Here is a 12,220-nt window from a genome sequence, read left to right as displayed (position 1 = left end):
TCCTCTCTGGGTCACCCTGGGTCACCCTGTGTTCTCCTGTGTCCTCTCTGGGTCACCCTGGGTTCACCCTGAGTCACCCTGTGTCCTCCTGTGTCCTCTCTGGGTCACCCTGGGTCACCCTGTGTCCTCTCGGGGTCACCCTGTGTCCTCTCTGGGTTCACCCTGGGTCACCCTGTGTCCTCCTGTGTCACCCTGTGTCCTCCTGTGTCACCCTGTGTCCCCTCTGGGTCAGCCTGGGTCACCCTGTGTCCTCTCTGGGTCACCCTGTGTCACCCTGTGTCCTCTCTGGGTTCACCCTGTGTCCTCTCTGGGTCACCCTGGGTCACCCTGTGTCCTCTCTGGGTCACCCTGGGTCACCCTGTGTCCTCTCTGAGTCCCCCTGTGTCCTCCTGTGTCACCCTGTGTCCTCTCTGGGTCACCCTGGGTCACCCTGTGTCCTCTCCGGGTCACCCTGTGTCCTTCTTGGGTCCTCCTATGTCACCCTGTGTCCTCTCTGGGTCACCCTGGGTCACCCTGTGTCACCCTGTGTCCTCCTGTGTCCTCTCTGGGTCACCCTGGGTCACCCTGTGTCCTCTCTGGGTCACCCTGTGTCACCCTGTGTCCTCTCTGGGTTCACCCTGAGTCACCCTGTGTCCTCCTGTGTCACCCTGTGTCCTCTCTGGGTCACCCTGTGTCCTCCTGTGTCACCCTGTGTCCTCTCTGGGTCACCCTGGGTCACCCTGAGTCACCCTGTGTCCTCCTGTGTCCTCTCTGGGTCACCCTGGGTCACCCTGTGTCCTCTCGGGGTCACCCTGTGTCCTCTCTGGGTTCACCCTGGGTCACCCTGTGTCCTCCTGTGTCACCCTGTGTCCTCCTGTGTCACCCTGTGTCCCCTCTGGGTCAGCCTGGGTCACCCTGTGTCCTCTCTGGGTCACCCTGTGTCACCCTGTGTCCTCTCTGGGTTCACCCTGTGTCCTCTCTGGGTCACCCTGGGTCACCTTATGTCCTCTTGGGTCACCCTGTGTCCTCCTGTGTCCTCTCTGGTTCACCTTGTGTCCCCCTGTGTTCCCATCCAGCACCCTGAGAATCCCTGAACACCCCAAATCTCCCCCCAAACCCCCCAAATCTGCCCCTGAGCACCCCATAAACCCCCAAACCCCCCCAAATCTGCCCCCGAGCACCCCATAACCCCTCCTGAACCTCCCAAATCTGCCCCTGAGCACCCCATAACCCCCTCCCAGCCCCTCAGGTGACCCCCCCGTGCCCCCCCAGGAACATCATGAACAACAAGGTGTTCTACCAGCACCCCAACCTGATGCGGGCGCTGGGCATGCACGAGACCGTGATGCAGGTGATGGTCAGCGTGCTGGGCGGCGGCGAGTCCAAGGTGAGCCCCCACCCTTGGGTGCCCCCCTAGGGACCCCCCCGGAGTTCCCCTGACCCCCTGGTGCCCCCCAGGAGATCCGCTTCCCCAAGATGGTGACCAACTGCTGCCGCTTCCTCTGCTACTTCTGCCGCATCAGCCGCCAGAACCAGCGCTCCATGTTCGACCACCTGGGCTACCTGCTGGAGAACAGCGGCATCGGCCTGGGTGAGACACCCCAAAACCCTTCTGGGACCCCCCCGTGTCCCCAGGGCCACCCCCATGTCCCCAGTGCCACCCCCTGTCCCCTCCCTGCCACCCCCACCTGGCCTCTCCCCACCCCCTGGTACTCCCTGCCACCACTCCTTGTCACCTCTGTCCCCTCCAGTCGCTTGGGGGTCCTTTAGGACACTTTGAGGGGGGGTCTCTGCCCCCCACTCTGTCCCCTGGTGTCCCCTGACCTCTGTCCCTGTTGTCCCCAAGGCATGCAGGGCTCCACCCCCCTGGACGTGGCGGCCGCCTCCGTCATCGACAACAACGAGCTGGCGCTGGCCCTCAAGGAGCAGGACCTGGAGAAGGTGGGGACAGCCCCATGTCCCCCCCGTATCACCTCCATGTCCCCCTGTGTATCCCCTGATGTCCCCCCTTGTCCCCTGGTGTCCCCTGGGGCAGGAGGTGATGTACCTGGCAAGCTGCAGAGCTGCCCCATGCTGCTGTACCCCAAAACCCTCTGTCTCCCCCGTGTCCCTCCGTGTTCCCTGATGTCCCCTGATGTCCCCGGTGTCCCCTGGGGCAGGTGGTGACGTACCTGGCGAGCTGTGGGCTGCAGAGCTGCCCCATGCTGCTGGCCAAGGGCTACCCCGACATCGGCTGGAACCCCTGCGGGGGTGAGAAGTACCTGGACTTCCTGCGCTTCGCCGTCTTCGTCAACGGTGAGACACCCCAGGTGTCCCCAGGTGTCCCCTGGTGTCCCTCAGGTGTCCCCGAGTCCCCTCATGGGACCTCCCAGGTGTCCCCCTGTCCCCTCCTGTGGGTTTTTGTTTTGGGGGTCCCTTTTAGGGGTCCCTGTGACCTTTGGGGTCCCGTTGCCCAGGGGAGAGCGTGGAGGAGAACGCCAACGTGGTGGTGCGGTTGCTGATCCGGGACTCCCTGTTTTAGGGGTTTTAGGGGGTTTTTGGGTTTTTATTTTGGAAGTTCAGGGGTGTCCCTGTGACCTTTGGGGTCCCGTTACCCAGGGGAGAGCGTGGAGGAGAACTCCAACGTGGTGGTGTGGCTGCTGATCCAGGACTCCCTGTTTTAGGGGTTTTAGGGAGTTTTTGGGTTTTTATTTCGGGAATTCTGGGGTGCCCCTGTGACCTTTGGGGTCCCGTTACCCAGAGGAGAGCATGGTGGAGAACGCCAACGTGGTGGTGCGGCTGCTGATCTGGGACTCCCTGTTTTAGGGGTTTTAGGGGGTTTTTGGGATCTGTTTTGGAAGTTCAGGGGTGTCCCTGTGACCTTTGGGGTCCCGTTGCCCAGGGGAGAGCGTGGAGGAGAACGCCAACGTGGTGGTGCGGCTGCTGATCCGGCGCCCCGAGTGCTTCGGGCCGGCGCTGCGGGGAGAGGGGGGCTCGGGGCTGCTGGCCGCCATCCAGGACGCCCTGAGCATCGCCCAGGACCCCGCCAGGGACGGGCCCAGCGGCCGCAGGGAGAGGAGGCCGTGAGTGCCAGGATTGGGAGTGGGATTGGAATGGGATTGGGAATGGGATTGGGATGGGGATTGGGAATGGGATGGGATTGGGATGGGGACCCCGCCAGGGACGGGCCCAGCGGCCGCAGGGAGAGGAGGCCGTGAGCACCGGGACTGGGAGTGGGATTGGAATGGGATTGGGATGGGATTGGAATGGGAATGGGATGGGATTGGGAATGGGATTGGGATGGGGACCCCGCCAGGGACGGGCCCAGCAGCCACAGGGAGAGGAGGCCGTGAGCACCGGGACTGGGAGTGGGATTGGAATGGGATTGGGAATGGGATCGGGATTGGGAATGGAATGGGGATGGGGTGGGGACCCTGCCAGGGACGGGCCCAGCGGCCGCAGGGAGAGGAGGCCGTGAGCACTGGGAGTGGGAATGGGATTGGAATGGGATTGGGAATGCAATTGGGATGGGGACCCCGCCAGGGACGGGCCCAGCGGCCGCAGGGAGAGGAGGCCGTGAGCACCGGGACTGGGAGTGGGAGTGGGAGTGGGAATGGGAATGGGATTGGGATGGGGATGGGGATGGGGAATGGGAATGGGATTGGGAATGGGGATGGGGATGGGGATGGGGATGGGAATGGGAATGGGATTGGGGATGGGAATGGGATTGGGATTGGGATTGGGAATGGGAATGGGAATGGGACGGGGACCCTGCCAGGGACGGGCCCAGCAGCCGCAGGGAGAGGAGGCCGTGAGCACTGGGAGTGGGAGTGGGAGTGGGAGTGGGAGTGGGAATGGGATGGGAATGGCATGGGGTGGGATTGGGAATAGGATTTGGAATGGGAGTGGGATTTGGAATGGAACTGGGGTGAGGATGAGGATGAGGATAAGGATGAGGAGGGGGATGAGGTGTCCATAATGAGAAGTGAAGATGAAGACAGGATGGAGCGGGCATCAAGCCGTGAGCAGGAGGATGAAGATGGACTGGGACGGGGTGTGGTGAAGATGACAATACTGGCATGGCCTGGGGGACCCCAGGGTGACCCCCTGACCCCTCAGACCCCCCGTCCCACCCCCAGGTTTGGGCCCGAGGAGCCCCCCGAGGAGAACCGGGTGCACCTGGGCCACGCCATCATGTCCTTCTACGCCGCCCTCATCGACCTGCTGGGCCGCTGCGCCCCCGAGATGCACGTACGGACCTGGGGGATTTGGGGGGGCTCAGGGGGGTCCTGGGGGGGTCAGGACTCAGGGTGTGACCCCCTTGTGTGACCCCCACAGCTGATCCAGGCGGGGAAGGGGGAGGCCCTGCGGATCCGGGCCATCCTGCGCTCGCTCGTCCCGCTCGAGGACCTGGTGGGGATCATCAGCCTCCCCCTGCAGATCCCGGCGCTGGGAAAAGGTGGGGAGGGGTCCCCAAACCTGAGGGGGGTCACTGGGATGGGGGACACCCCAAAATGTGGGGACCGGGATCAGGGACACCCCAAAATGTGGGGACCTGGTGGGGATCATCAGCCTCCCCCTGCAGATCCCGGCGCTGGGAAAAGGTGGGGAGGGGTCCCCAAACCTGAGGGGGGTCACTGGGATGGGGGACATCCCAAAATGTGGGGACCGAGATCAGGGACACCCCAAAATGTGGGGACCTGGTGGGGATCATCAGCCTCCCCCTGCAGATCCCGGTGATGGGAAAAGGTGGGGAGGGGTCCCCAAACCTGAGGGGGAACACCCCAAAATGTGGGGACTGGGATCGGGGACACCCCAAAATGTGGGGGTCATCAGCCACCCCCTGCAGGTCCTGGTGATGAGTGTGGCAGGGCCCAAAACTGGGGGTGGGGGACCCAAAATCTGGGGGTACCCAAATATGGTGGAGCAATGGGGAAGGGGGCACACACACACACAAGTTTTTTGGGGTACAGTGGGTGTCTAGATAGACTGGGGATCACAGATTTTGGGGTGACAGCAGCCTGGTGAAGCTCCCCCCATGGCTGCCAGCCAGGCTGGGGGGCTCTGGGGATATTCCCGGCTGTTTTGGGGTTTGGGGCTTTTTGGGGTGCCCTGAGTTTTGGGGTCCTACAGATGGGAACGTGGTGGAGCCCCGTATGGCCACCAGCCGGGCTGGGGGGCTCTGGGGATGCCAGGATTTGGGGGGATTCCCGGCTGTTTTAGGGGAATCATGGGGTTTGGGGAGTTTTGGGGGATTTTGGGCTGCCCTGACTTTTGGGGTCCCACAGATGGGAACGTGGTGGAGCCCCATATGGCCACCAGCTGGGCTGGGGGGCTCTGGGGATTCCAGGATTTGGGGGGATTCCCGGCTGTTTTAGGGGAATCATGGGGTCTGGGGAGTTTTGGGGGATTTTGGGCTGCCCTGAGTTTTGGGGTCCCACAGATGGGAACGTGGTGGAGCCCCGTATGGCCGCCAGCTGGGCTGGGGGGCTCTGGGGATGCCAGGATTTTGGGGGATTCCCGGCTGTTTTAGGGGAATCATGGGGTTTGGGGAGTTTTGGGGAGTTTGGGGTGCCCTGAGTTTTGGGGTCCCGCAGATGGGAACGTGGTGGAGCCCCGTATGGCCGCCAGCTTCGTCCCCGAGCACAAGGCGCCCATGGTGCTGTTCCTGGACCGCGTTTATGGGGTGCAGAACCAGGAGTTCCTGCTCCACGTGCTGGAAGTGGGGTTCCTGCCCGACATGCGCGCGGCCGCCTCGCTGGACACGGTGAGGGGCACCCCAAAACCCCCTGGGGCTCCCCAAAACTCCACACAGGGTTCCTTGGACCTGCAGCCGGGGCCTCGGGTCAGCCCTATTCCCTCCTGTGGGTGTGGGATCCCCCAAATCTCTCCTGTGGGATGGGTGTGGGATCCCCCAATATTCCCTATGGGATGGATATGGGGTCACCCCAGATATTTCCTATGGGATGAGTGTGGGGTCCCCCAAATCTCCCCTATGGGATGGATATGGGGTCACCCCAATCTTCCCTGTTTGACCCCCCAAATCTCCCCTTTGGGATGGGTTTGGGGTCACCCCAATCTTCCCTGTTTGACCCCCCAAATCTCCCCCATGGGATGGATTTGGGGTCACCTCAATCTTCCCAGTTTGACCCCCCAAATCTCCCCTATGGGATGGATTTGGGGTCACCCCAATCTTTCCTCTTTGACCCCCCCAAATCTCCCCCATGGGATGGATTTGGGGTCACCTCAATCTTCCCAGTTTGACCCCCCAAATCTCCCCTATGGGATGGGTTTGGGGTCACCCCAATCTTCTCTGTATGACCCCCCAAATCTCTCCCACAGGACAGATCCCCAAACTCCCCCCATGGGGCACCGCTGCCCCCTGTCCCCACGTCCCCTCAGGGTGTGTCCCCACCCCGTGACCCCCCCGGTGTCCCCCCCAGGCGACGTTCAGCACGACGGAGATGGCGCTGGCGCTGAACCGGTACCTGTGCCTGGCGGTGATGCCGCTCATCACCAAGTGCGCGCCGCTCTTCGCGGGCACCGAGCACCGCGCCATCATGGTGGACTCCATGCTGCACACCATCTACCGCCTGTCGCGCGGCCGCGCCCTCACCAAGGCCCAGCGCGACGCCATCGAGGAGTGCCTCATGGCCCTCTGCAGGTGGGACCCCGAGCTGGGCCCCAAAATGGCACCATGCCCCCCCAGGGGTCTGCATCCGGCCCCAAAGCCAGCCCAGCTCTTGTGGGGAACCCAACTGCCCTGGTCAACCCAACCGCCATGGCCAGCCCAACCCAACCACCATGGTCAGCCCAACCCAACCACCATGGCCAACCCAACCCAACCGCCATGGTCAACCCAACCGCCATGGCCAACCCAACCCAACCGCCATGGTCAACCCAACTTTCATGGCCAACCCAACCGCCATGGCCAACCCAACCCAACCGCCGTGGTCAACCCAACCGCCATGGCGAACCCAACCGCCATGGCCAACCCAACCCAACCGCATGGTCAACCCAACAGCCATGGTCAACCCAACTGCCATGGCCAACCCAACCCAACAGCCATGGCCAACCCAACTGCCATGGCCAACCCAACTCTCATGGTCAACCCAGCCCCCATGGCCAACTCAACCCCCATGGTAAACTCAACCCTCAAGGCCAACCCAACCCTCTTGGTCAACTCAACTGCCACGCTCAAGCCAATCCCCCAGCCAGCCAATCATGGTGTCCCTTCCCGAGGCCCAGTGTGACCCCACTGATGTCTCAGGGCGCTCTCAGGTGAACCCCAAACCCCCAGACCCCCCTGACCTCCCCATCCCCCCCAGGTACATCCGCCCCTCCATGCTGCAGCACCTCCTGCGCCGCCTCGTCTTCGACGTCCCCATCCTCAACGAGTTCGCCAAGATGCCCCTCAAGGTGAGCCCCGGGGGGGTCCCCAAGGTGCTGGTCCCCGTGCCCTGACCCCCCAGAGTGACCCCCCGTGTCCCCCCAGCTGCTGACCAACCACTACGAGCGCTGCTGGCGCTACTACTGCCTGCCCAGCGGCTGGCCCAACATGGGCGTCAGCTCCGAGGAGGAGCTGCACCTCACCAGGAAGCTCTTCTGGGGCATCTTTGACTCCCTGGCGCACAAGGTGGGGTCACAGGGGGTGACACACCTGGGGGGGACACACCTGGGCGGGGGGACGCACCTCGGGGACACGCCCGGGTGTGGCGGTGCTGGGGACGGGGCGGCGGTGGCAGCGTGGGAATGGGGGGGAGGGGGGTGTGGAGAGGTTGGGGTGGGGGTGATGAGGATGTGGGGACAGGGGGGACGTTGGGACACGGAGGTGGAGGTGATGGGGACATGGGGATGGTGGGGACATGGGGATGGTGGCATTGGGGACATGGGGATGGTGGCATTGGGGACATGGGTGTGATGACACTGGGGACATGGGAATGGTGGGGACATGAGAATGGAGATGGTGGGGACATGGGGATGGTGGCATTGGGGACATGAGGATGGTGACACTGGGGACATGGGGATGGTGGGGACATGGGGACATGGGGATGGTGGGGACATGGGGACATGGGGATGGTGGGGACATGGACATGGTGACACTGGGGATGTGGGGATGGTCATACTGGGGACATGGGCATGGTGACACTGGGGACATGGGGCTGGTGCCCGTGGTGGCCCTGGTGGCAGCGGTGCCACAGGGATGATGGCACTGAGGGAACGTGGGGCGGGTGCCCGTGATGGCCCTGGTGGCAGCGGTGCCACAGGGATGATGGCACTGAGGGATCACTGGTGCCGAGGTGGCCCTGGTGGCAGCGGTGTCCCTGTCCCCGCAGAAGTTCGAGGCCGAGCTCTACAAGCTGGCCATGCCGTGTCTCTGCGCCATCGCCGGCGCGCTCCCGCCCGACTACGTGGACGCCAGCTACTCGTCCCGCACCGAGAAGAAGGCCTCGGTGGACGCCGAGGGCAACTTCGACCCCAAACCCGTCGAGACCCTCAAGTAGGGCTCCCACAGACCCCTCCCCTGTGCCAGCATGAGCCCCCCAACCCTGTCTGTGCTCATGGAGAGCCCCCCAACCGCATCCACCCTCGTCCAGATCCTCATAGAGAGCCCCCCAACCCTGTCTGGGCTCATGGAGCCCCCCCAACCGCATCCATCCTTGTCCAGATCCTCATGGAGAGCCCCCAACCCTGTCTGTGCTCATGGAGAGCCCCCCAACCCCATCCATCCTCGTCCAGATCCTCATGGAGAGCCCCCAACCCCACACAGACCCTCATGGAGAGCCCCCAACCCTGTCCATCCTCATCCAGACCCTCATGGAGAGCCCCCAACCCCACACAGACCCTCATGGAGAGCCCCCAGCCCTGTCTGTGCTCATGGAGACCCCCCAACCACATCCATCCTCATCCAGACCTCATGGAGAGCCCCCAGCCCCACCCAGATCTCCATGGAGACCCCCCAACCACATCCATCCTCATCCAGACCCTCATGGAAAGCCCCCAACCCCATCTGTGCTCATGGAGAGCCCCCAACCGCATCCATCCTTGTCCAGATCCTCATGGAGAGCCCCCCAAGCCCATCCACCCTCATCCAGACCCTCATGGAGATCCCCAACCCCATCTGTGCTCATGGAGAGCCCCCAACCCCACCCAGATCCTCGTAACCCCACCCAGATCCTCATGGAGAGCCCCCCAACCCCATCCCTCTTCATCCACAGCCCCCCAACCCCATCCAGATCCTCATGGAGACCTCCTAACTCCATCCTTCCTCATCCAGAGCCCCCCAACCCCATCCAGATCCTCATGGAGACCCCTCCCCAATCCACCCATCCTTGTGGAGAGCCCCCGTCCTCATCCATCCTCATCTTCATGGAGACCCCATGACATGGAGACCTCTCCCAGACCCCCCAGCCCCATCCAGGCCCCCATGGGGTTCATCCATCCTCATCCTCGTGTCCCCCCCGTGTCCCCCCCAGTGTCATCATCCCCGAGAAGCTCGACGGTTTCATCAACAAATACGCCGAGTACACGCACGAGAAGTGGGCCTTCGACAAGGTGGGGACCCCCCGGGACACCCCAGACCCCTGGGACACCCCCAGGATCCCCCAGGACCCCCCAGGGCCCCCCGGGACCTCCAGACCCCTGGGACACCCCCAGGATCCCCCAGGACCCCCCAGACCCCTGGGACACCCCCAGGACTCCTCGGGACCCCCCAGACCTGTGGGACACCCCCAGGATCCCTCAGGACCACCCAGACCCCTGGGACACCCCCGGGGTCCCCTCTGAGCCCCCCCAGACCTGTTGGACACCCCCAGACCCCTGGGACACTCCCGGGGTCCCTTCTGAGCCCCCCCAGATCTGCCCAACCCGGAGCTGCTCCAGCTCCACGGAGCACCCGGGACCCTCCACCCTTGGTGACACCCCCAAATCTCCTCTGTCCCCCCCAAATCTCCTCTGTCCCCCCCAGCCCGATGTCCCCAAGCCCCCCTGACTTGTGTCCCCCCCCCAGATCCAGAACAACTGGACTTTTGGGGAGACCGTGGATGAAGAAGCCAAAACCCACCCGATGCTGAGACCCTACAAAACCTTTTCTGAGAAGGTACCACGGAACCCCTGGGACCCTCCCAGACCCAGGGGGACACCCCCAGACCCAGAGGGATCCCCCAAACCCAGGGGGACACCCCCAGACCCAGAGGGACCCCCCAAACCCGAGGGGACACCCCCAGACCCCCCCAGGACCAGGAGGTCTCTCGATGACCACCAAGGCCACGCTGGGAGCCCCCAGCCCTTTCCCTCCTCCTCCTCATGGACCCCTCCCCAAACCCCCCCGATTTTGGGGTGCCCCCTGACCCCCCCTGACCCCCCAGGACAAGGAGATTTACCGGTGGCCCATCAAGGAGTCCCTCAAGGCCATGCTGGCCTGGGAGTGGACGGTGGAGAAGGCGCGCGAGGGGGAGGACGAGCGCGCGGAGAAGAAGAAAACCCGAAAAATCTCCCAAAACGCTCAGGTGGGACCCCAAAAACACCTCGGGAGGGGGGTGGGGCACCCCAAAATCATCTGGGGGGAGGTGGAGAGGGGAGTCAGGGGTGTGGAGAGCCCCAAAATCATCTGGGGGGAGGTGAGGGGGGAGTCAGGGGTGTGGAGAACCCCAAAATCACCTGGAGGGAGGTGAGGGGGGGGTTCAGGGGTGTGGAGAACCCCAAAATCATCTGGGGGGAGGTGAGGGGGGGGATCAATGGGGTGGGGAAGGGAGACCCCAAAATAGTGGGGTCCCCCTGACCCCTCCCTTGTCACCCCCCCCAGGCCACCTACGACCCCTCCCACGGGTACAGCCCCCAGCCCGTGGACCTGAGTGGGGTCACTCTGTCCAGGGAGCTGCAGGTGAGGGTCCCAGTGTCACCCAGTGTCCCCCAGTGTCCCCCAGTGTCACCCCAGTGTCACCCCAATGTCACCCCTGTGTCCCCCAATGTCCTTTTATGTCCCTCCTGTCCTCCTGAGACCCCCAAATATCCCCCCCATGTCCCCTGCTATGTCCCCCTTGTGTGTCCCCAATGTCCCCCCGTGTCCCCTGGGGACCCCCCCCCGGGTGTGGCTCCCTAAGACCACCCCAAATCCCCCTAAAACCACCCCAAATCCCCCCTGAATCCTCCCAAACCCCCCCACAACACCCCAAATTTCCTGAAAACCACCCCAAATCCCCTCTAAAACCACGCCAGATCCCTCCAGATCCACCCCAAATCCCCCCTAAAACCACTCCTAATTCCCCCAAATCCCCCCTAAAACCACTCCTAATTCCCCCAAATCCCCCCAGATCCACCCCAAATCCCCCCTAAAACCACTCCTAATTCCCCCAAATCCCCCCAGATCCACCCCAAATCCCCCCTAAACCACCCCAAATCCCCCCTAAAACCACCCCTAATTCCCCCAAATCCCCCCTAATCCCCCCAAATCCCCCCAACCCCCCAGGCCATGGCAGAGCAGCTGGCTGAGAACTACCACAACACCTGGGGCCGCAAGAAGAAGCTGGAGCTGGAGGCCAAGGGTGAGACCCCCTCCCCAAATTGGGGGGGGACCCCCTGGGACACCCCTGGGACACCCCCAAGCCCAGGGTGAGACCCCAGCCCCAAACTGGGGGGGAGCCCTGGGACACCCCCAAGCCCAGGGGAGCTGGAGGCCGAGGGTGAGACCCCCAAACCCCCAAACTGGGGGGGATCCAGGGTGGGATTTGGGGGGGTCCAGGGTGTGATTTGGGGGGGTTCAGGGTGTGATTTGGGGGGTTCCAAGGCTGCTTTGGGGCACAGGGAGGGTCCCAGGAGTGGATGTGGGGGTCCCAGGAGTGGATGTGGGGGTCCCAAGGAGTGAATTTAGGGGTTCCAAGGAGTGGATGTGGGGGTCCCCAGGGGTGGATGTGGGGTGCCAAGGCTGCTCTGGGGCGCAGGGGGGGTACCAGGGGTGGATGTGGGGGTCCCAGGGTGGATGTGGGGGTCCAAAAGCTGCTCTGGGGCGCAGGGGGGGGGTCCTGGGGTGGAGCTGGGGGTCCCAAGGCTGCTTTGGGGTGCAGGGGCGGGTCCCAGGGGTGGATGTGGGGGTCCCAGGGGTGGATGTGGGGGTCCCAGGGTGGATGTGGGGGTCCCAGGGGTGGATGTGGGGTCCCAAAGCTGCTCTGGGGCGCAGGGGGGGGGGTCCTGGGGTGGATGTGGGGGTCCCAGGGGTGGATGTGGGGTCCCAAAGCTGCTCTGGGGCGCAGGGGGGGGGGTCCTG

General features: G+C 63.8%; 1 protein-coding gene across 1 annotated transcript in view; it reads left to right on the top strand.

Annotated features, from left to right (window-relative positions):
* The window catches only part of RYR1 (ryanodine receptor 1), a gene marked incomplete at both ends in the record, with an annotated part of 82,091 nt that overhangs the window by 36,686 nt on the left and 33,185 nt on the right, over positions 1-12,220 (top strand). The window contains 17 exon segments of the mRNA XM_084224394.1: positions 1,252-1,366; positions 1,438-1,570; positions 1,826-1,920; positions 2,139-2,274; positions 2,861-3,041; positions 4,098-4,209; positions 4,297-4,417; positions 5,556-5,725; positions 6,402-6,622; positions 7,287-7,377; positions 7,454-7,594; positions 8,295-8,458; positions 9,435-9,513; positions 9,968-10,057; positions 10,326-10,466; positions 10,763-10,840; positions 11,426-11,501. Of these exon segments, the coding sequence (XP_084080520.1) occupies positions 1,252-1,366; positions 1,438-1,570; positions 1,826-1,920; positions 2,139-2,274; positions 2,861-3,041; positions 4,098-4,209; positions 4,297-4,417; positions 5,556-5,725; positions 6,402-6,622; positions 7,287-7,377; positions 7,454-7,594; positions 8,295-8,458; positions 9,435-9,513; positions 9,968-10,057; positions 10,326-10,466; positions 10,763-10,840; positions 11,426-11,501 (2,144 nt within the window).

Source organism: Fringilla coelebs (assembly GCF_963513975.1).
Source record: "Fringilla coelebs genome assembly, chromosome: 37".
Classification (NCBI taxonomy): Eukaryota; Metazoa; Chordata; class Aves; order Passeriformes; family Fringillidae; genus Fringilla; species Fringilla coelebs.
Note: the sequence above shows the minus strand (reverse complement) of the source record. Positions and strands in the feature narration are given on the sequence as shown.